Source organism: Syngnathus floridae, chromosome 4 (genome assembly GCF_059516105.1).
Source record: "Syngnathus floridae isolate MCC-2025c chromosome 4, RoL_Sflo_1.0, whole genome shotgun sequence".
Taxonomy (NCBI): Eukaryota; Metazoa; Chordata; class Actinopteri; order Syngnathiformes; family Syngnathidae; genus Syngnathus; species Syngnathus floridae.
The window spans coordinates 7,552,234-7,578,068 of NC_142416.1; the positions used below are offsets into that span (position 1 = coordinate 7,552,234).

The window sequence follows — 25,835 nt, forward strand, 5'->3', positions numbered from 1 at the left end:
AAAGTGCCGATCCGCTCGGCTTGGAGCTATTTCCGGCCTCCCGTTGGTGCCGGGCGGCGTGCGCGAGCTCGCCGGCCGCGATCTCCTCCGCGGTGCTTATAAACAGCCCCATGCGCACGGCCTCCCGGAATTTGAACACATTTCGTCAATAAATTTCGCATATTGAATTTTGAAGTTTAATATAATGCAACAATTGAGCTCGACTTATACAAAGGATATATCATAAAATCGTAAATTTCCGTCGAATTTTAGGGGGTCGACTTATACACCGAGTCGACCTGTACACCGGCAAATACGGTAACATGTGTATAAAACCATCGGTGTCACTCCAATTCATTAAATAGCAACAACAGGCTAAACGATAGGTATGCTAACGTGACAAACACAAACAAAGAGCTGAGAACGGGCTTGACGTAACATATAGAGTGATTAAGGACAACTATTACATGAATAACATGTTTATAAAACCATCAGTGACACTCCAATTCATTAGATAGCAACAACAGGCTAAACGATAGGTATGCTAACGTGACAAACACAAACGAAGAGCTGAGAATGGGCCTGACGTAACATATAGAGTTATTAAAGAAAACGATTACATGAATAACACGTTTATAAAATCATCGGTGTCACTCCAATTCATTAAATCCATCGATCGTTCTTTGTCAACAATGGGTGCGCGCGGCTGACGGCGCTTGCACTTCAAAATATCCCACAGGCTCATATAACGATAGATAAACTATATTTCAAATAACTATAATATAAGCAATGAACCATCCGTGCGCTTTAAATCCATCAAATCCATCAATCAAATTCCTCGTCCTTTGTCAACATCGCCGCGCGTGCGCCCTGACGTCAGCCTCGTCTTCATTCCACAGATCTAGTATATAACTATATTGTAGCGTTAACAAAGTACAAGGATAGACGTGGGTTTGGTAAACGACTCTTTATTAAACAAAACAAACTTCCAAGCGTGTGGCGGCGTGGACTTCCAGACACGAGAGCTCCATGGCATAGGACCGGGCGTGCGTAATGGCCATGTCCGAGCCCCTTGCACCGTTCGCGGACAGCCACTCGGCCGAGCGCCGGCCCCCGACTCAGTAGAGTAGGACCGGGCGTGCGTAAAAGCCATAATCGTTTTTCAAACCTTCTATGTCACCCCAAATCCTTAATTCCTTCTAACTCTTTGTCCTCCGTGTCACTTAGAAATGATCACCGCTAATGATGCCGGTAGTCCTTACGTGCATACAAGCAACACAAAAAAAACCAAGAAGGCACAAACAATGAATAAATAAGAGTGTTGAATAAATGATAAATAAACAAATAATAATAAATAATAATAATAAATATAAGAGGAGCAAAAATGGAGCAAGTGTACATACAGCAGACAGTGGACTTGGATATGGTGCTTTAATGTGTTAATTGCTTTATTTGATGTTTTCTCAATTTTTTATGTTTTGAATATGTTCAAGATAAAGATATAAAAGCATGTGAAGTGATCAACTATACTAAAAATAACATGGGAAGTGGTCAACTATACTTGTAAGTAAGTGATGTCTTAATGATCAAGTAAAAATTTGTGAAAAAAAACATATATAAGTCGCTCCTGAGTATAAGTCGCCCCCCCACCCAAACTATGAAAAAAAACGCGATTTATAGTCTGGAAATTACGGTAATCTATGGGCCATTTCTCTTTCGTGTGCAGACCAAAGCAGGAATGTTCAAACCCCGGCTGGGTCATACCAAAGACTATAAAAATGGGACCCATTGCCTCCCTGCTTGGCACTCAGCATTAAGGGTTGGAATTGGGGGGTTAGATCACCAAATGATTCCCGGGCGCGGCACCGCTGCTGCCCACTGCTCCCTTTGGGGATGGGTTAAATGCAGAGACAAATTTCACCGCACCCAGTTGTGTGTGTGACAATCATTGGGACTTTAACTTTAACTTTAACAAACGAAATCAATCCACAAGTCCCAACTATTATTATTGTGTGGAAAATACTAATTTGCCTGCAGTAGCTTGAGTGATTTGTGGCAGTGAGCATTCTATCCTATGTGTCTTAAGGGGGAATATTGACATTGTGTTGTAATCAGAATAAATTATATTCTCTCATTGGTGAAGGTTTGACATCTCATTTCATATAGTATGAAGAACACATGACCAACATTCCAGAATTATTTTCTGGGCATTTACATATAGGCATGATACACGAATAAGAAAATGTTACATTTTGTTTTAAGCTATATATTTTTTATGTGAGTAAAACATGTAAAACATGAAACACGTCACTGCCATGTTTATGTTGTTACCCAGGTGTGGGCTTTTTCATTGACTATTCAAAAATTAAATAGCGTTGAATGTCTATGCTCAGTTTCAAGATTCAAGAAGTTTATTGGCCATGTTTGGGCATGCCAAACAAGGAATTTGACGCTGGTAGATCTCAGCCTCTGTTCAACATTTAGGTGACAACAACACTGAGGACATGTGCAAAAATTGAATATTATTCTCAAACATCCCCTGATCTTAAACTCCCAGGAGTTCAAATTTTTAAATTAGAGTGGAGACTGAGAGTCCGGCCTTCTATTCCAACATCAATGTGTGACCTCACAAACGTGGTTCTGAAAGGTCACTAATATTCATAAACAGTCACTGCTACATTTAGAAGAGCAAATTGTGAAACACCATCATATTAAACCCTGCTGATCAGTGGAATAGAGTGAGATGATGTTTACATTTCTATGCGAGTTAAGGCAGGTGAGCAAATAAGCCATCTGCACATCTCATCTGCGCATGCGTGAGAATAAAGTGTAAAAAAAAAGGCTACCAAACAACACACGGTTTTATATAAGTGGATATTTTTATGTGTCTGCCTCATGGTATTGTTGGATTTCCTCAATAGGGAGTGCGCCAGTCGCAATAATGCTAATACCAACTGTCTTCGCCCAAATTACTCAATGCATGATAGTTTTTCTTCTGATTAAGGAAGCTATTTATACACAATAAAAAACATACACAGCGCTGGACCGCTTTTTCTACCCTGCTGAAGCTCGTGCCCGCGTACTCTACTCCTGGGGTCTTGACACATATAGTAGCCTGCCAATGTTACAACTCTAAAGATACGTATATCGGTTGAGGTCTCATCAGCATCCTTGGATGTCTGTTACTCAGGCGACTGCCTTTCTATCTGGGCTCCACATACTTGTGTGTCTCAGACACAAAGGCGACCCACCTTCGCTGTCACCATGGGGTTGTTCTCCCCTCCCGTCAAGATTTCCCTGCAAGCATTTAACTTATTTAATCTCCAAAATAGTTATGCTGATTATGAACAAACTGTTTACTGATAATATTAAAAAATGTTCAAAATACTTTCAGACCTCATTGTCTATTTGGTATCTCAGAATGCTTTATCAGGTCTTAGCTCATCGTCTGTCATACTGACTTTCTAAAACGTGCAGGCTGCTAATGTTGTCAGAGTATATGTACACAAAATAATTAGGACATGCGTATAAAGGTAAAATATATTAATACATATAAACACATAGACTTTAAACCAATGGATATGTATATGGTTTTTTTTTACAGGAAATTTGACTAATATCCCTTCAGTACACCTTAAAGCTTGATTAAAAGGATTTAAGCCTTAAGTGACAAATGACAAGTGCACTATGTGCCATGTTTAACTGCTCTATAAAGCAAGAGACTGGTTGACGATAAACACCCCCCTCCTCAGCCCCAAATACATCGTGGGCTGAATCTCCCTATTTTTCACAACCTAAAGTTGGCAAGTATGTAATAGAATTTAGAGGCGTAAACGTTGGTGCACAAAAGGAAAAAAAACCCCATAAAGCATCATAAACTTCAGTTCATCTTTTTTCCATGACAACTAAATCATGAACCAACTAACCAACTAAGTCATCAATATTTGTTTTCATCTTGTCTTATTTTGTTTCATGGTGGGTGATCCTAATATGCCCGTCATCGTATCGCACTGTGCGTGAATGAATGGAAAAATTTACTCACGCTGTCTCATATTTTAGGGGCAAAATGCAACAATTTAGGGGCAATCTGGATTCCTGCATACAGAAGGTCCAGAGTTTGCTGCTGTTGTCAAACGTGTAGTTTGGAGTTAGTATTCTGTCCATTCGCCCGCCCATCCATCCATCCATCCATCCATCCATCCATCCATCCATCCATCCATCCATCCATCCATCCATCCATCCATCCATCCATCCATCCATCCATCCATCCATCATCCATCCATCCATCCATCCATCCATCCATCCATCCATCCATCCATCCATCCATCCATCCATCCATCCATCCATCCATCCATCCATCCATCCATCCATCCATCCATCCATCCATTCTCTAAGCTTTTTTAAATACACACAAACCTTTGCTAATGCTAATGTTAAAAGAGATTCCTGGACAGTTCACTAAATGGTCGGGACTTATGAATAAATTGCACGCGTGCGTGCTTGTGTGCGCATATTCCCGCTGGGAACATCCATGGAGGGTGCGCGCATCTGTGCCATCTGACTGCCTGACTAAAACCACCACAGTGGAACATTACGACAAAAAAAAACGAACGACTGCTTGTGTTACTGTTGTTTTTGGCTTTTGTCGTTGTGCAGCACTCGCAAAACAACGTCGCGGTTGACGCCGCCCCTACCCCCCCATCCAGTTTGCTCTTCTGCAATATTAAATCTGCTCACGACACGAGAAAGTCAGGTCCATCCGGACGGGAAGTGAAGGAGGTCGCTGGTTTTCCCCAACTCGTATACACATGGATGTCGCAACTGAGAAAGCGATGTATCTGTCGGGTATCCGTTTCCGGAATTGTCCAGCGCAAGATATGGCCAAGCCAAAGAAATCGAAAGCGAGGCGGAGAAGGCGGAAAGAGTTGATTCTTATACAGTTATGCTTGTTCGGAGGTTTCCTACTCGTCTTCAAGGGGTTGTCCCTCTTAGTTGACGGTCCAGGTGAGGATGGAATGTTTTTGCTTGTTTTGTAGTGAGCGATGAGCAAATTGAGTGATTGTAAAGCAGTGTAGAAAATGCAAGCATGGGTTAATGGATGGATAACTCTCAAATATATCAATTAAAATGCATTATGCCCGTCTCTGATGCGGCTTTAAGTATAAACAGCAATGTGTTTTACAACATGTTTGCATGAAGCAGATATAAATTAACCTCGAGAGACAACTACTCAACTTGGTTAAAAAATAAAATTAATTTAAAACACACTGGCAAATCCCCGACCAATACAGATCGAGATGATCATGACTTAATATATCGGCTCCTGCGTTGCTTCTGTTGGCAGTGGTACAACACAGGATATCTCATCTGATAATCTCCAATATCAACTAATCGTAAATATATTGCTACAGTGAGGATACACATAAACTACCTCTTTAAGTGGAAGAACTTTAACACAAAGCAAAAAAGAATCAAGGGCACATCAAAGAATCAAGAGCACAGTTTTGTGACAAACATGCATGCATACAGTAGTAGCAACACACTAATTGAACGTTAATAGCAGGGGTGGTGCTACATTGTGGTGGGAGGAGAGGCCATGGTCACTCTCTGGCCACTCTGACCCACCAAATCACGGCAATTTGTTCAAATCTGACACTTAAAATAAAATAATCATTTTAAAAAACACATCATAAAATAACTCCTTTTCTACAGGTAGAACCTGCACCATTTTGATACAGTCCCATTTAATCTTACCCATTTTTTTCACCTATTCAACAATATATTATGATGAATTCTATCAAACACTACACTGAGATCCAATAAGATTAGCACCCACATCATTTGTGTTTAATTAAAATAAGACATCTGCTTTTACTTTGGAAAATAACGACCATCAATCCTTCATGTGTGATATTGCTTATTTGGTTTTTGATCACTAAATAATACCAAACAAACAAAAATAATTGTTTGATAAACAGTAATTGGGGAAAATGTTTTTAACGTACTTTAATGCAAATAAAATTGTATCAGATCAGTCCATTAATCGATGGAATAATTGATAGAATAATTGATTCTAAAATAGTCAAGAGTGACAGCCCGAGTCATCACAAAAGAAAAGTGATAATCAAGGTATTTACCTTGACTGTCATGAACTTGGAGCGTGCAAGTTTTACGGTTGATTTTAAGTTTTAAGTTCTAGCATTGATCATGACCCTGAAAGGGGGAGAGAAATTATGAAAATTCTACAGGTCCATTACTGACAGGGGCCTTAGAAAACAGCAATTTTAGTTGGAGGCATTGAAGTTGTAGGATCCAGAATCCCGGGCAGTGCCCCTTCTGCTTATGTACAATGAGGTGTAGCGGGCGCAACGCTTGGGTGTTAAATGCATTTCTCTTGTCCTTGTTGTGTTCTTGTTAACTCTTAATTAGATAGCTGGAAGATCAATTCAAATGAATTATTTATAACTTGCTTAATGAAGTTCTTCCTAATTGAGCTTGATACTGCGGAACAGGAAGCAGGGCACTCAGCAGCTCCTCACAGGGACCCATTAATCATTTCTACAATCCTTTATCCATGTACACGATTGTAAATCAGGGTGGGAGGCAGGGAAGGGGCAAACATTTGAGCACTGGCACACACGCAAGCCTCTTCCATTGTTGTTGTGTGATGCAGTGAAGGTGAGGCCAGGTAAGAAGTTCATTCATGCCCAGAGTACAATATAATAATTTGGATTTTTAATTCAGTGACCCCTGTCCCATAGGCCTGTCTTGTAATTGGCAATTGTGAGGAAGCCCTCCTACTGAGCTCTCCCAAGTACTGCGTGAAGTAAATTCACTGGTGTTGCGTTGGAAGAATGTGCAGATATACTAATCTCAGTGAAAAAGCTCCAGGGAATACTTATCTTTTTTTTATTGTGATATTTTGTTTTTTCGGAAAATCAATGACTTATCGTCTTACTGTTAGGTTTAAATTGAAAGAATGCATGTTTACAGCATCATAATTAATTATTGTTTATTGACAACAATTATGAATGTTTATATTATTATTATTTCGTATGATATTTCATTAGTCTTTCTGGCTATTTTCTCTTGAACAAAATCAACATTTTGGAGCCAATCACCAATCAGAAATAAAATCAATAACTGATCTGATCAGAAGATGGAATTGGCACCAGGCTAGCACAATATTCACGTATAATTGATGCCCATTGAAATGCATTGAGAATAATAATCATAAAATCCTAAAACTTCCTGAAATAATTTTGAGAGGGTGTTGTTGGGGGAGAGAGCTCACTGGATGGCAAAAGAGCTATCTGATTATCCCACTGTTGTCATTCATACAACAGATGAAATCATGGCTTCCTGCAAATATATCATCTTTGTGTTGAACTAAACAAGCCCTAATTTATCCCCATTTGTGACAAAATTGAGACAAGATCAATATGTCAGTATGATTTTTTATGACATTTTCATTGGGTAGTTAACCGTGAGTTAATGGAAAATAGGTACATTAGCTCAACAAATGTTGGAAAACACTGTTCAAGTTATAAATACGGCTCAAGTTATTTAATTCTTATGGAATGCACTGATGACTGATGTGATGTGTCTCCAAGGATACCGACTCAACACGCTAGTCTCGCTGTTAATTCTGGCACCTGAAAAAGGTACCTGAAGCGCACGTTTACTTGTCTTTTTAAGTTCCTGGCGGGCATAGAAAATATTCGCTCTACCAATGGTTCATACACATGCAAAGAAAAAAGAGCACTGAAGCAGATTGCTGTTGCCAATGCAATCATGCGCAGTTCTTGGCTTGCATTAGTGTTACTGTACACTGCTGTGCCTCATTCGTAAATGAGGAAAAAAAAAGAGTTGCACATAATATGAACTGTCGAAACAGGTGAACCAAATTAAAACAGTCAAACCGAGCCATTTAAAATGTTTTTTTTTTAAAAATGCAGCACGACTGAATGTTGATGATGTTAGAAAGGCAAACACACATGTAAATAACATTGTATTGAGCCTTGGAAAAAAAGATTTCCAATTTATTTATCAAGGAATGATTCAATGTCATGTCATATTATTATTATCATTCATAATATGACCTCTTGACAGCCTAACTGGGTTTCTTCTCATCGTTTATCAATTTTGAAGTGATGTAAAGTCATTAGTATAGTTTTATATTTTTTCCACTTGATGATTCCTTACTATCACTGTATTCCTTTGTTTATTTTTCTTCTGAAGCCATGACACAACGCACTGTGAAAAAAATCTGTGAGGCAGCGAGGCTGTGAAAGATGAGTAGTGATATAGCGAGAGATTACTGTACCATTGTTTTTATGCCGGTTATATCATTTTAGTTTATTGTATTTATCCGCCACAACTTAAAGGCCGGTCCATGAAAATATTGTCTGACATTATTCCGGTCCTTGTTACTTGCATGGCAAGGTGAATAACCTCACCAGCTCGTCTGCAAGTTTGTTTTGTTGTGCTTTAAATGAAATCAAAGGGAACTGAGAATCGTGTCACGTGACAGCGATCTCTCTGGGACTACACTATAAGGCCACTTTGACGTTGCTGAAGTGTTCTTGGATGCAGAGGGAAAAACGGTTAAGGTCAATTCTAACAAATTAATTGCTCATGTCACATGTAGCTTGTGTGCTAATCATAGTTTAATGAGTTAGCTAATCTTCAAAGTTCCCCTTGTGACAAGAAAAGTACAGGTGGACGTCTACCAAATGGGTGTGAACAGTTTGGTTAATATTTGAGACCTTGAACGAACCCTGAAAAATTCGTACATGAATTCAACATTCGCTGCTTTTCGAAAACAATCGCAGTTTCTCGCCGCTCAGTGGGGTAGACTGCTTTAGGAGACAGTGTTAGAAAATCCAATGCCACGTGACAGGATTAAAACCCCAAACATTTCAACAACAAAATCATTGCATTGTTAAAAGATTTGTCAGTGATACAGAAAACAAAGAGGTTAATTTAAGATATATGTGTAATAATTAAAGTTTGTTTCAGGTAAAATGCATGGTATAAAGAGAGGGACTGTTAAAAAGGAATTTTTTTTTAAACCTCTTTTCTGAATCTCCAAGAGGCACAATGCAGTATCCTTACAAGGACAAATGTTTGCAAAGGGTTCAGAAATACAGAGACTAATTTTCAAACAGTTATACTCACTTATGATTAAATGCGTCTGTCATCATTTCCTACTGAGTTGCAACCTCAGCAAGGAGGGGGATGACCTGAACTTTCAGCCAGAATAACGTGTTCTGAGATAATAGGTCCCTTTGGGCCAGGATAATTCCAAATTGAGATTCCTGGCCCCTTAAGGCCTCCTTCACACCAAGCAGCAAAACCGATCACTATTGACACTGGCTTTTGACAATGCTTTTGAAAATAAAGAAAACTGAAATAAACTGAAACCATGTTTTACGTTTCCAAAATTAACTAAAACTTACTATAATTACAATGAAAATGTCTATTATCATCTTTAGCAATTAAATGAATACACCAGCCTTTGGGGTTGATTTTAAATGTATTAAACAGCTCTTGGCAGCACTGGTTAGCACATCTGCCTCACAGTGTGGAGGTTGTGGGTTCGATTCTGGCTCTGGCCTTTCTGCGTGGGGTTTGGATGTTCTCTCCGTTCCTGCGTGGGTTTCTTCCGAGTACTCCGGTTTCCTCGCACATCCCAAAAAACATGCATGGTTGTCGGCCTACCATGCATGTTTTGCACTCTAAATTGCTCGTAGTGTCCCCTGCCATTGGCTAGCAACCCTTTCATGGTGTCCCTTGCCCACTGACCAATGTCAGCAGGGAGAGGCTCCAGCACGCCCGTAACCCTCATGAGGAGAAGCAATTGAGAGGATGGATGGATGGATGGATGGATGGATGGATGGATGGATGGATGGATGGATGGATGGATGGATGGATGGATGGATGGATGGATGGATGGATGGGAAAAATAGGTAAAAAAGTGCTTTCATTTTTTGGTTCATATATGAAAAAAATACATAGGCTACAGTACCTTCAGAAAATTGTACACTACACCAGAGTTTAATATTTCTCAACAAAATGTAAAGCCACTAATCCACTTTGGAAGTTGGCAACTTGACAAACAAGGTATCCTAGCCTTATTTAATTCATTTAATTAGGGTGTATCAAACTTTATCATGCATTGCACTTGTTGTAATTCAAGAGACTGTGGATTGTTAAACTGTACCCTGTGTTATCAACATGTTTTAAAGTAATAATTTATTTGTTGATTTGTATTTGTTTTTTTATCCTCAGTGTGAAGCACAAGTAAATCAGCCACACAAATATTTTTTTATTTTTTCACCGTGTGTGGCTGGATGAAATTTACTTGTGCTGTCTCATATTGTAGAGGCAAAACACAACCAATTAGGGGCATTCCGCACCAATATGAAAATTTCATTTATATAGTTTGCTCCAATCGTGAATAACTGGAGCTGGTGAGGATAATCATTATTCGCATCCACCGCCAGGGCATAAGACACATGAGAATGTATCACTAGACTTTTTGCTGCTTCACAGAGTTTTGTAGTCCAGCAATGGCAGTAGATGTCAGCGAGGCCAAAGTCCTCTTAAAATTGTCTTTGACATTAATGCAGATTAGAAAAATTGATATGTTGAATAGTCTGTTCAAACCCGACTTGGTCCAAATTGAAGGGTGGTGATTGTAGACACATCTGATGTGTGCGTGTGTTTTTGTTGTAGGGAAAACAACTCTTAAAACTACGTTTAGAGAGGCTAAATGTGTTTGCAACCATAATTCAAATAAAAAGTTAGATTTTAACCGTGAAAGTTGTTGCGTCATTACTGGCTGAATAGGAAAACACAATTGCTACACACAAACCTTTCATCACCGCCCTGGCCCTTTCTCAATTAAAAGTGAAAAAGTGTCTGTCCCACAGGTCAGCAACTGATTCATGAAAGCCTAAAACTTGTTAAAACTAAACTAAAACTAATTTCATGTATGTAGTAATATACCATTTTATATTGACAATTTTTCACAAGTTATGAATACATTTAATTCAGTCACAATCATTTTGTATTTATTAATACCCTAAAACACCCCTCTCTATATTTTACTGTGATACATTTTGCGTAGGTTCCAACCACAGTTCCAGTCACCAAGAGAGATGGGAGGGAAGAAAGCTATTGCAGGAAATAGACAACAGCAGCACGGTGGAAATGACCATAGAACATAATTGCACTTCTCCAGGTAAGAGAATAAAAAATAGTTTTGTTCGGCCATTAAAAAACAGATATCATGTGGAATAGCCTGCTATTGCTCTCTTAAACATGGATGTATGAACTTGGCACCACTTGTATGTTGCTATTTTTAAAAGAGGATGAAAAGAACTGCAATTGTGTCATAATTAATATGTCCAAGGCGTGATGGAGTGAGTGGTTAAGATTAAACTGAAAATTGTATCTTCACCTTCAACACAGGACTTTTGGGGCCTCAGAGAAAAATGCTGCTGTCATTAAACAAAATGGCCACCATCAATCTTGTCACACTTCTTAGGTCATCTATAAAAGAATCAGTGGTCAAAGTTCAACTTCATTTCTTTCCTTGCTTATTGAAACTGCTCTTTGATCTCTGCTAAATTTAAAGCATCTCTGGTGGCTTCCTGCACTTAACTGCCCTCTGGAGAACTCTAGGACATTTTTATTCCTACTGCGTTCCTTCTGTTCGTTTCGAGTAAAATAGGGCATTGCAGCAAATTGCTGAGTCATGGTTAATGTGAGCACTGAAAAGGGCTTTTCACACTGGCCTTAGCAGACTGTCGACGAACTCATTTATTGTCTATGTTCAAGAATGTTCAATTCGGTGTGACGGCAGAGGGCACATCCAATAAATGGATTGGCGTGGTGATTTCAGACTCCTAATAAGAGAAGATTTTGGAGGCATGGTGGAAGTAATGATAGACACGGTAGGTTTCCCAGTACCCCGAGCTTTGTGACACAGGAAGAATGATGGCCTACTTCAGCGGACAAAAGCTTCCAGAATACTTCCTGGTAGGCTACGAAGCAACCACTTCCATATATGGGCAAGCTTGCACGAAGCTGCTGTCGTCATGGAATTAATTATAGCAATAATAAGACTCACTCCACTAATATCAGAGATCGGTAAAGAAGGTGAAGAGGTGCCTTTTTTCCGCAACACAATTAATGCAAAAAAATGCACATGCTGAGCTGATTCCAAGAGAAGGGTACACCCAGCCGAGATTGGTCATCAGTCAATCACAACCTTCATTAATTTACTTGCATCTTGTTGTAGTGCGGGAGGAAACGGAGAAATTGTATGCATTATTCAAACACTGGCAAAACGTGTAGTGCAGACAGACAGAAGTTAGGTCCTAGGGATTCAAACCAGCAACGTTAGGGCTCATCGAGTAAAATAGATTTAAGAAATGTCACATGGGATGTTTTGATAAATACATTTGACGATTATTCATCACAATTCATCAAATCACTAGCGCTAAAGTTTATGCGCTAGTCTTTTAGCTTTGTACGGTCCTTATGTATCATCCATTTAAAATTCTAAAAATTTATTTATGACCAAAAAAATGGGGTCCATGACCAAACCGCGTTAGACAGAAAGTTGCATAGGATCGAAGCGAGTAAAATCGAGATTTAGGTGTATATAGCATTTTGAAGTACTAAGTGGAGGGTATCCATGACCACGCCCAACATTGTCCATTGATGTCTTCATGCTGAGAAACAAGCTAATTATAGTTGAAATTTCGTACAGATTTTTTTGAATGCAAACTATTGTGTTGCAACAGCATTGGTGTTTATTATTTATTTTTTTATTAAGGGTTAGTCATTGATGCTCGACAGGCTTGCTCTTTCTTCATACTACTAAACTAATTAAACTGTTGCCCAATCTTGCCAGTCATTTTTACAAGGATGGAATTGTCCCCCAAGCTTTGTGTTGTGGCAGGATTCAGCATGGTGGAGAAACTTACTGATGTATAAAATTCCTACTCTCTGGATGCTCACTCGATCAAAAAATAGAAATCAAAGCTGCAACAACATCAAGGGAGGAAAAAAAAGTCATCCTTTGCATTTCACCTTTCAGCAAAACATCAAAACATGGCATTATGCCAGTTATTTCCTCACTTATTTGACTCTTTCCTGGTTATTTTTTTATTCTGATAGTCCCTCGACAGCGCTGTCATTTATTTTTTCAGGTAAAGAAAAAACGGAACAGTTCTTAATAAGTTGGTTTAATTAGCGCAGTACAGAAATTGAACACATCTACACAAAAAAATAACATAAAATCTACAAACCCGTCATTTTAAATGTTTGGCGTATTGAACATTCTTTGTTTCCTACCTCAGTCTGGGACGTAGAGTCATGTTTTTGTTTCGATTCATTGAAGAAAAAGACAATTCAAGCAATTTTCTCTTGTATTTAAGATTGTAAGTCAACTTACTATCAATTGATAGCACCTTGGATACTAGTGTGATATGCCAGAGGGTCGCAGCAACCTCTATTTTTATTAGGGGAAGAAAACAACTGTGAACTTTTCTTTTTTTTTTTAACAAATTTAGTTAAAAAAGTTTCAATTATGAACTATGAACTGAACAAGTTCATTTTTCAAATTTGTGAACTCAACTTTAGAAAATGAACTTTTCCAACATTGCCATCCACACACATGTACGACGACACTTTAATTTCACCTTTCATTAGGATTTTTAAGAGCTATTTATTATGGTTGCACTTTGGCCGTACTACGTCCTTTCTTTTAGTCTTGAACTTAAACACATTTGAAAACAAAAGGTTTATGTAGCCATCTAATGGAACTCTGGGTACTTCCATACAAGTGCTCTCTCCAGGAGTCTTTCACTGGTCACTGTCCTCCACCTTCTTTAAGTTTGTTCTCCTCAGCCCGTCTCAGTTTTGGGTGAGGAGGCTGGGATGACTTAATCAGGGCTTCTCTGTGAGAAATGTGGTGGCTGTGCACCTGGCGGCAAGTTGAACTGTCTGCACGATCTCCTTGTTAAGAATCTTACTGATTGATGGGAGGGTGGTGGCCCCAATATCTGCATCTGCAGTATGTGTGTGCGTGCGTGTTTGTGCGTGCATGTACAAATGTGTGCGCACTCACGTGTATGTGTGTAGGTTTGCGCAATCTTGCTGTCGGCCCATATGTGATAGTTTCACTCCTTGCAGGAAGACTTATCATTCGTGGGAACATAGTAAGGATTTTGAAATGATGTGCTTGACTTTGTCTCGCCTTGACCTGGATTTGACACTTTTCTCAGTTGCTTTCGCACATTTCTCAGATCAGAATTGAATTTCTCAACACTACTTGTTCAATTTTCACATCACATCATCTAAAAGCAGCTTCTCATTTCTTTGTACAAGTTGCAAATTCTTGGATATATCTATATGTATGACAATGGTTCTTTCTTGAATTGTAGCACACACCACAACATTTTGGTGGTAGTTCATCCTATTGGATTGATTGGATGACTGAACGTCATAACGTCAAGCATTTTAATACTTTTCCATTTGACTTTTTTCTGGTTGAATCTTGATATTTTTTCTAATGAAGGGAAATCTGTGAATCATTAGAACAACTGGTGATCTCCTGTACTACTACTCTGAACTAGCTCATGGCAAGTAAAAATAATTGCTGTGATGTGAATGAGAAATTGCGGCCCGAAGGAAGTATGACGATTGCACTGCAATTTCTACATGTACAATTTTCCCTAAGGAGATTGTTACATGTACACAGTTTGAATTTTTTTCATTTATATTTTTTTCCTTTGTGTTATGCAGTGCTCTTTTGTTTCTGTGTTGCAATGAGATGGAATGTCAACGAAGTGAAATATGAATCTTATCCAGTTTGTTGCAATCAATATTCCAAAATGGCTATCAAAACTTCAGTTTATATGATAACATACCTTCAGATTATGCAAGCAATTTGACTGTCTTGTTCAGTGACACAAACATTCAATTTTTCGAGATGTAGGCTACTAAAACGTAAATGTAAATGACTTTTGTAGGGTGTTTTGCTTTTTGTACAAATTGTTTTGAGAAATGCACTTACGTTTTTACAAATTTCAATTATGAGCTAGCACGTGACTGAGAAAAATTAACGAGAAGATGCGCTGTACTAAATTGAGATTTCTATATCATCTAGGTTTCATTTGTATTCCACCCAAAATCACAAACAAAGAATAAAGTATGCACAGAAATACAGTGTAGGTGATTATACTGTAGAGTTGTGAAGATTGAAGGATTTCTGTCTTCAAACTTCTCAGAATGCATGTCTTCTCAGCTGCAAAACAAGACATCATGAATGTGCATGTGAGCAGTTGAGTATTTTTATATACCGTATTTTCCGCACTATAAGGCGCACCTAAAAACCTCACATTTTCTCAAAAGCCGACAATCCGCCTTATAATTCGGTGCGCCTTATATATGAACCAATATTGAGCCACTACACCAGGCGTGTCCAAATATATGGATGTATATATGGACAAAGTTTTAAAATGGGCCATTCATTAGAGGTGCACCTTATAATCCGGTGCACCTTATCTATGGACAACGTTTTAAAATGAGCCATTCATTGAATGTGCGCTTTATAATCCGGTGCGCCTTATAGTGCGGAAAATACGGTACATGTTTGCTGTTTGTTTGGGCATGGTGTGTGTATGAAACAGACTGTGCAAAGACGTGGGAAAAACAAGAGTCCTTAAATGTCACATTACTCAGTACGGTAACTACTCGCGACATGCGATGTGTCAGCCTTCATCATCATCGCCCACTGAGCATGTTGCAGAACAGGCCCCCAGCCCTCCCTCCACATGCACTCAGATTATGTATGAGATGTACACGGGATGCGCTTGTTCAGATTCCCTTGAGTGAACAATGCAACTTTAATCAACTTTTTTGGTATGCTGAGCGGCAGCATCCCTTGAGTTGTTTCTTTTATTGCTCTTATTCTTTGCTATTGTTGGCCTGAAACTATTAAAGCCTACGCAGCTTCATCCAATAGATAACGGATAACCACTACTTCAGGTTGTAACACTGCCATGTTTCATTACTTCCCACCGGTATCTCATTACTGTGCCTTGAGTTAGAATTTTCATCTATTGTGTGTATGTGTATCAGTTCTAACTGTATAGTTTCCAATTGATGCTACTCAATACAACAGTACAGGAAGATGTGTCGTGTTCCCTCACTGTATTGTGGTTCACGTTTTGTGGCCTTGCTGTTCAATGGATTTTTTTGAGGGTGTCTGTATCATGCTATTTATTTATTTTTTGTTTGATTAACAGTGTAAATGGCAAATCGAGTAAACATATACTGTAGTTCTTTTATCTACACCATAGTGCTCAAAGCGTTTTATCCTAGTCTTATCCAGCAATCTAGACAGCTATTCATGCCCGCAATGTGTTTAGCAACAGCTCGTGTTTGATCTGTTCCTTTCTGGACTGCCTGTTGCACTGACGCATCGATCGATAGATGGATCTCGTTCCAGAAGGAGCATCGAGAAGCGAAGCCATCGAAGCAACAGTACATAAAAGCACAAAAAAACAACAAAAATACAGTAATCTTGAAGCACAGACTTACGCGGTCCGTATGCAACGTTTGAAGACAAATAATGAGCTCAAAATAAATCAAAATGACAAAATAACACTATTTACGTAAAGACAAAACGTACTTTTCCATGGTAGAAGAGACAAAGTCGCTGATGTGCTTCGTGTCCTGAAGTCACATTGTCAGTGATCCCTGGCAAGGTTGCTATTTTTGCAATGCTGTGAGGCAGCAGAAGAGCCTTTGAGGAAGTAAGGATAAAGAAGAAGAGCTAAGATGTGAATGTTAGAATACATCGGCTTGCGTGACAAATTCTGAACATGTTCAGCAGAGCATAAAAGCAAAGCAAAGGTGCCACAGAGCACCGGCACTGGGAAAACAAGCCAAAGTTAAGTCATGCTACATTTCCAGACAGAGTCCCTTGGTGCCAAACAGTGGCTTCTTCAAATTCCCTGGCAAATTAGACCGGCATGAGATGATGCAGTCAGGCAGGCAAGTGGGCAGGAGGCGGCTCTCTTGCCATAATGAAGCAAACTGAGGGAGAATTTAAGACCACTTTGTTGATTACTGCATGAACCGACTGTGATGTAGTGAAGAGACTTTAGGTGATTTAGGTGATGGAGAAGGATATACCGTATTTGCCGGTGTATTGGTCGACCTTTTTCGATCCAAAACCGACCGAAAAAAATCGACCTCGACTTATACACCGAGTCATAAAATTTAACTTCGTATTCATCGCTTCAAATGTGATGGTAACCAAGGCCGTTTCTCTTGCATCTCATTGTGCGTTGCACTTAGAAAATTTGAACCGGGCGGCGTGCGCGAGTGCGCGGCCCGCTGGAAGTCGAATGAGGCGCCGCGAGCACCTCCGCGGTGTTTATAAACAGCCGATCCGCTCGGCGGGGGCTATTTTCGGCCACTTGGCTCGTGCGCACGGCCTCCCGGATGTGCCGGGCGGGTGCGCGAGCTCGCCGGCCGCTGGAAGTCGAATGAGGCGCCGCGAGCACCTCCGCGGTGCTTATAAACAGCCGATCCGCTCGGCGGGGGCTATTTTCGGCCACTTGGCTCGTGCGCACGGCCTCCCGGATGTGCCGGGCGGGTGCGCGAGCTCGCCGGCCGCTGGAAGTCCAATGAGGCGCCGCGATCTCCTCCGCGGTGCTTATAAAGTGCCGATCCGCTCGGCTTGGAGCTATTTCCGGCCTCCCGTTGGTGCCGGGCGGCGTGCGCGAGCTCGCCGGCCGCGATCTCCTCCGCGGTGCTTATAAACAGCCGCATGCGCACGGCCTCCCGGAATTTGAACACATTTCGTCAATAAATTTCGCATATTGAATTTTGAAGTTTAATATAATGCAACAATTGAGCTCGACTTATACAAAGGATATATCATAAAATCGTAAATTTCCGTCGAATTTTAGGGGGTCGACTTATACACCGAGTCGACCTGTACACCGGCAAATACGGTATTTGAAATACCACTTTAGATACAGATATCTACAGCATGGTGCGTGTCTTTAGTCATATAGCGCCACCATCCCTCCATCCATCCGTCTTCTGTACAACTCATCATCACCATATGCAAAGATATGCTAGAACCATTCTCAGATTACACGTGTCACTTTTTCATTAGCTCCATATGGCACCACATCCCAAGACCTCTGTTGCTTTTCTATTACAACTACCAAACAGTGCAAGCCTGCGCTGGGTAATACACACTCTCAGCTTATGATGATCTGCCGTAACATTTCATTCGTGGCATTTTTGCGACAATTCAAAATGTGAATTCCTCTTGCATGAATCAGCCACTTCACAAAGTACAGCCCATTAAAATCTATTTCTGGGTTAGGGTTAGCTAGCAAGACACAGCCGCCCGCCTACCCAAAAGTAAAAAATATATGAAGTATATATAGTGTGCACATATACATCACATTTACTACGTCAACATATCTTTTTATTCACCTTGCAAAGCACCTCTTGGAGTTGCAACCAAATTTTGTTATATTGTTAATCATAATTTTACATACTGTAAACTATGATTAGGGTGATAAGCTCGTCCATCCTTGAGGGACTCGGGGTCGAGCCTCTGCTCCTCCATGTCGAGAGGAGCCAGATGAGGTGGCTAGGGCATCTCATTAGGATGCCTCCTGTATGCCTCCCCGGCGAGGTTTTCCGGGCATGTCGCATGTAGCTTTGGATAAAACAGTGCGGTCGTGATTTTGTGAGAGGCATGTAAAGCTTGCTGATAGCGCTCACTCCTAATGGAGAGCTCAGAGTCATTCATTTGGCCTCTCAAAATCAATGAAAAACTGCAAATGATTTGGTAAATTTAAATTAATTTAAATCAAACCTCTTACCACTAGTAAGGTGTAAATAGCCTTTTTTTGTGATTTGGTCTGTGAAGGAACATTTTATCACTGTAACAGTGTGAGTGGGAAAGTTTGTATGACTTCACATGACATGCTTATTACATTAAATGACTTAACACGACTTGCTTGATTTTCACTACAGTAACTTTGGATTGGTTAAAACTTGAAAGTGACTTTCTTATTATTTGGACATAAATGACTTGCATATACTAATTTCTCCTTTTGCAGGCATGTAATATGTGGTGCTACAGTCTCACTCTGAGTGGCATGCGGGATCTGAACATAAAATATTTAAAACATACATATGAAAGGCCGTTATTTAATAGGGTTGAAGTCCCTTATCATTCAGATTTTTGCCAAACCCAAACTCATACACATCTTAACTAGATTTACATCACGTCACTGTTTCCCCCACCAAAAGCACAGAAACTTTTTGTGATGTATAATACCGTTATGAATGCAAATGAAGACTAAATAGAGACACAACACCTTCTCTTTAACTCTTTGGAATGTTTCTTATTTTTGCAGCTCTACACGAGTTCCCCCGAGACCTGTTCACAAACAAAGAGAGAACAGAAGGAGCAGTGGCCTTGCATGTGTTGTGTGTGAGTTAACCATACCTCTGTATAATTCAAGAGTGCGCTTTTATCAATTTATAAGATCAGTATTTTTACATTTTAAACAATAAACCAGCTAATATGCTAGAATGTTGGTGGCAAGGTGGCTTTGACTATCAAAATTAATTTTAATAATGATAATAATAATAATTATTATTATTATTAATGTAACATTGCAATAATACCACAGATTTAGCTTATATTCTATATTATAGATTTGCAGTGTGACCATATCTAGTCTTGTTGTGTGCTGATGTTTGTGTAGCTGACATTAACAGAGGCTCATGAAGGGAGAGCAGTGTTCAGAACACTAAATATCCAACCACATCACTATCATTTTGTTCCCACACACAATAAAATAAATCTATTCTCAATCATTTTAAAATGATTAAACTTAAAAAAAAAAGACTAATATGTGTCTACAATACTTTTTGGAAAAGAAGAACAGACAGTTGAATATTTTAAAGGTTAAAGCAGCTCTCCGAGTGGATTATTTTTTTATCACTCCACTGGTTCTTTTATATCAAACAAATTATTTTAAGTTCATTAGCTGACATGTTTCGGCGGGTTCTTCCGCCTTCATCAGAGTGACGGCGGAAGAACCCGCCGAAACATGTCAGGTAATGCACCTAAAATAATTTGTTTGATATAAAAGAACCAGTGAAGTGATTAAAAAGGGAAAACAAGATGAACTTAGTACGATTATTTTTTATGTTTGAATTTTTGGGAGCAAGACACAATTTTACTTTTTTACAAATTTACTAAGGAAATTGATAAGCACTATGAGTGCATTTCACCCACAACACTGTAAAACATAGCAAACGGATTTTTAAGTAACTCATATAACATTTTTCCATTAATGCCAGTGCTAATCATGAATTCAATCTAATATATTTATTTAGATCAACTTTTACCTTTACTAATGAATAAGGTATTTATTTTTCGTCCATAGTCTCTTACCCTGCTTTTTGAAACGTAATTATTCAGTTAGATTATTCATGATCATGTTAAGTTAATGATCCCTTTATGCACTGTGCTACGTGTGCATGAGCTCCCTGTCTTTACCAGCATCAATTACCTCATTCCCTGATTTATTTTTCATGGTGCATATGAAATTCATTTAGCTGTAGGAGCAAGGCTGCATTCGTTATTGTTATTCAATGGAGAAAACAATGTATGGAGAAAGTCACAGGGCTGAAGCAAAATATCAATGAATGAAGCAAAATATGTTCACGCCAAAGCCTTTGGACTTGGAATGCTTAACACTAAAATCCCGGTTGGCAAAATAGTTATGTTTACTGATAATTAATTTGACCACTTTGTCTTCCCAGACTATTTACATGTTCTGTGCCCTAGCCATGGTCTGTGATGACTACTTTGTCCCCTCCCTGGAGAAGATATGTGAGGTACACCTCTGTGGATAAACAAATCTGTCTGTTGTGTTGATTATGACTTATCTCAATCTTTTATCATCGGGATTCCCACCAAATTTTAGTAGGTGAGAACCATTGCATTAAAAAAAGTTCAGGTTGGTGAAAAACGGTTGAGGGGGTGGTACACATACAAAGACACATACAAAACACTCAGCAGAAGTACATTTTGTACAAAGGTGTGCGCCCGCCCAGTCATCCATATTCTATACAGCTACTGCTCATTAGGATCACAAGTGAACTGTAGCCTATCCCTGCTGACTTTGAATTTGGTCGTGTTAGTATCCTGAGACTAGTCCATGATGAAGGTCATGATCTTGTTTTGGTCTCGAGTTCCAAACGTCATTGAGACCAGCACTCATCTTTCTCTTCAATAATGTAATAAAAAGCAGAAGTGGTTTTACTAGTTACTAGTGCCTAGTAACAGCAAATACCTCCAATTCATAACCACTCTTCTTTATCCCCGGGTTTTGCAGCATCTTGATCTCAGTGAGGATGTGGCAGGTGCAACCTTCATGGCCGCAGGCAGCTCAGCTCCTGAGCTCTTCACCTCCATTATTGGTATGAAGACATAGAATGAGCTGGAACATGACATGTATGACTGTAGCATGTACACTAAATAATTGTATAATTATGTAATTATAGTGATCCCTCGCTATTTGGCGGTTCCCCTTTTGCGGCCTCAGTGCATCGCGTTTTTTTAAGAACATTAAATATTGTGGATATTTTAGTGCATCGTAACTTATTGCGGCTTTTTGCGGCGTCACTTTTTCGCGGGCTTTGTCTGCCCATATGACTGTAGAACACACTATTGGCCGGTAGGGGAGACAGGACCAATAGGAACATGTTGATCTTATTGGCTTAGAGCTGTAAGAGCAGTTCTAGCTCCAGTCCCACAACGTATCCACTTTGTTTGCGGCACCAGAATCGGAAGCATCTCTGATTTGCGTGTTGTTTTGTCACTAACAAGGCAGGACAAACAAATGCAACGCTGGCTCTTCATTTGGGAAGAGGGAAAAGGAGACAAAGAGGGCTGGAATGCCGGCAGAGCAGGACAACGAGGCAAGCTGATGAACCGGACGATGCAAGCTGGCGAGCCGGTCAGCGAGTGCGCGTCGTGCGTCATCCAAGTAGATGGGCATAGCAAGCTCCTGGTCGGGGACAGGCAGAAGGTCGAGCCAAACAGGGTCCAGAGCAAATCATAAAAACAGGCTTTGGATATGCCATTGTGCTGGACCGTGGGGGCGCGTCAGCCGGCCAGCACGGCGAGAGCAGAGCGGAGCCGTGATACATTTACAGTAGTTTTTTTGTGACTTTGTGAGTTTTAGTCAAGACCTAAAGAATGTTTGTAAAAGTCAGTTTAACTTTAAAATGTTTAAAAAAATGTTTAAAACTACAATAAAGTGTTTAAAACTACAATAAAGTGTTTAAAAATACAATTATAAAAGTCTTGTGCGAAATCGTAAAAATATTGACTCCACATCACTGATTTTCACCTATCGTCTTGGAACCAATTGTCAGCAATAAACGAAGGATCACTGTATACGTGTGTCTCCCCACTGTATGTATGTATGTATGTATGTATGTATGTATGTATGTATGTATGTATGTATGTATGTACGTACGTACGTACGTACTTATGTATGCATGTTTGTATGTATGCATGTATGTACGTACGTACGTATGTATGTATTTATGTATGTACTATATATGTATGCGTACATGTGCGTACATACGTACATATGTATGTGCATACATACGTATGTAAATATGTAAAATGCATGCATGCATGTATGTATGAATGTATATGTATGCAGGCATGCATGTAATTGAGGTCTGTATGTATTTTATCTGTCTGGGTATCTGGGTAACTGTATGTATGAGCATGTGTATGCGTGCATGTTTGTGCGTGCACGCGTGTGTGTGTGTTTTGTGTAAGTCTAACTTGGCTCACTTTCTCACTTCAGGAGTGTTTGTTACCAAAGGTGACGTGGGTGTGGGCACAATTGTTGGCTCAGCAGTCTTTAATATACTCTGCATCATTGGCGTCTGTGGCTTCTTTGCAGGACAGGTATGAACTAATAATGGTGCTGATTTGATAGTCAAAACTGTAACTGACCGGGTGGGTGGCTTTGAATTAGGAGCACATTGCATACAATAATTTATTAGTCTGACTTTTTGTGTGTCTTCTCAGAGGTATTTCTTTAGCAAGTGTAGAAAATTAGAACAGGTTCCCCCTCCCCAAGCAAAGTTAGGTGGTCAAGAATAAAGTGACATTCATTTTTTGTTATAAAAGTTTGAAAAAGCAAAAATAAAATTGATGTTCTGTGTGTTTTACACAGAGCAATAGTGCAAAAAGTGTGACTTTTGGGATAGTCCGGCGCGCATTATTTGCTTTTACATTGATTCCTATGGAAAACATTTCTTCTACTTACAAACCCGATTGTGGAACCAATTAAGTTCGTAAGTAGAGGTATTACTGTATGATTTATACGAGAGTAAATTGATTGCAGATTTGCATCAAGACACACATATCATTGAGAGCACCCCCTTACTGACACCATCTGAAGTGCAAGGCTGAGCCCTTGCTTTAAAATGAACAGAGTACAAGGATAAGCTCTTTGGTCCGGAAAATACAAACACTAGACGGTTATGCAATCCCAGATTGTATATTATGTAATCATCATGAGATAAGGAAGTAGGTAGCAAAACATCTGATATAACGGCTTGGAGTGATGTGCAGTAAATTCAGCATCTGGTCTGTTACATGCACATTATAGCACAGTGTTCTTTGACTTTTCTCGCAATGATGATAATAATAGCCTTCATCTTTATTAACATAATAATAATAGACAAGGCAAGAAGGCAGTCTTATTTATTTGGAACGCTTCATACACAAGACAACTAAGTGCTTAGCATGAGCCAACACACAACACTTTCCAAACAAAACAGCTAACGACATTTAGAAACAGAGCAACGAGAACAAAAGCAGCTTAACAAAATTGCTAAAGGAACATACACTGACAACATTTAAACACATTGACAGCGCTTTAAAAAATATTTAGTATAGGTAGGTTTCTAAAATTGCAACAAAACTGTACTGTGAGATTGACTTAAACAGACACCTTAATCGAAAGTATGTTGGGAGGGGGAGTGCACTTCCCATTTCAAACTATTAATTCACTTCAAATAAGCACATTTTAAGTGGAATTGCATCTGTCAAGTCATTGAATGTTTAAGATAGTATGACTCTTTATTCGGAAATAATTAATAAAGGCTCATGAACAAGGGCCTTTTCTCGCTTCCACAAGTCACAGCTCGGCCTCAGTTCAAAACGAACCGTCCAATTGAAGTCGTTTACTTACTTTGAAGTCCATCCTCATTCAAAATGGTATGCGGGATAGATGATAGTTTGTTAACATCATTCGGTGTTCAATCAGTTTTAAACAACCAGAAACACAATTGTTAAAACCTCATCAGCTGACGGCACTGGAAGCCTTCATTTCAAAAGGAGACAGAGATTTTTTATTTCAGCAGTCTGAATGAGCAGCAGCTCTCTGATGTCCATTTGATGGAGTGCATTCAGAAGACCGTTACAGCAGGAGACAAAAGCATGAATAAGTTTCTCCTGTTCTGCTTAGAGCATGCAACCCTTCTGTTTGGAGATGCTTTTCAAAGGATATTTTAGTGATTGATTTGATAAAATTGCTCAAAGTCAGATCTCAGCACGCCAATTTTTTTAACTTGCTCGTTGTTTTCTAAAGACAGTAAATGTCTTTTCTAACAGCAATCCTCTTTTCCTAATTGGGCAAACAATTACCTAGTATCTTAAATTTTGGTTCGTCAAGTTGTTAATATGCTCTAGCCATGATAACCAACATGAAGCATTTGACCAAAAGATATATACTGACAGAAGAAAAGATGTCCAAAGACTGACCCTTGAAGGACATCTCATGGCCATTTGATCAGATATAAACATTTCAATGGTCACAAAATAAATGGCTTTACCCCAAGTAGGACCTGAATCATTTTAGGACTGGTCCATTTAATCCCACCCAAGTTTCCAACCTGTTTAACGGTATATTATAATCAACTGTGCAGCATCACAGATTTAATATGGAGGGAGTTTCTGCGGGGCTGAGACTTTTAAAGGAATAAGATGAAAGACTTGCAAAGCACAAAGTATGCAATTCTTTGACTCTGGCTCCTAGCAGCACTCACACCATAGGTGGCATACAGAGGTAGGAGTGGCACATTCAAGATGTGACTTCTGACCAATCGCAAGATGACGGTTGCTCAGAACACAAAAAGTTCAAACAGTACTAACACTGACACCTCTTTTGAATCTTATTATTAAAAATACAGCACCGTTTATCCGTTATCTGTTTTCTAGTCATGTATATGTGGTTAAAAAATAATAATAAATAAATACAAAACTGTACTGACTATACAAATGTATTTCTCTCTCCCTACAGGCCGTGAAGCTCTCTCACTGGGCTCTCCTTCGAGATTCTATTTACTATACCTTTTCTATAACAGCCCTTATTGCGGTAAGAGACTCATTTTGGGACCCTCATGCTTCAAATTACATGCATTGGATTTCTAGTACTCTACAATTTGATTTTGGTTTAAAGATTATGTTTGATCTTGTTTCCTTCTGTTGGGGGGATCCTGGGTTAAATGTCTGAAAAACATCATGTAAAACAAGCACTATACTCACAAAAAGTTCACAAAAAAATGTTGAAATGTAGTCTTCTAAATTTTGCTGTTCAGATATGTTGTGCAAAAAGTAAGTACCTAGTACGTATATCAGACAAGGCACAAAATGTTGTTTATTTATTTATTTGTTTGTTTGTTTA

At 39.3% G+C, this 25,835-nt stretch overlaps 1 protein-coding gene across 1 annotated transcript in view; it reads left to right on the forward strand.

The window, feature by feature from the left end:
- The first annotated feature begins 4,632 nt into the window (after positions 1–4,632).
- The window catches only part of LOC148398671 (sodium/potassium/calcium exchanger 3-like), a 31,134-nt gene continuing 9,931 nt past the window's right edge, over positions 4,633–25,835 (forward strand). The window contains exons 1-7 of the mRNA XM_088374718.1: positions 4,633–4,983; positions 11,114–11,227; positions 19,458–19,534; positions 20,878–20,952; positions 21,453–21,537; positions 22,944–23,047; positions 25,452–25,526. Of these exons, the coding sequence (XP_088230844.1) occupies positions 4,788–4,983; positions 11,114–11,227; positions 19,458–19,534; positions 20,878–20,952; positions 21,453–21,537; positions 22,944–23,047; positions 25,452–25,526 (726 nt within the window). The 5' untranslated portion in view covers positions 4,633–4,787. The remainder of the gene's footprint in view (positions 4,984–11,113; positions 11,228–19,457; positions 19,535–20,877; positions 20,953–21,452; positions 21,538–22,943; positions 23,048–25,451; positions 25,527–25,835) is intronic.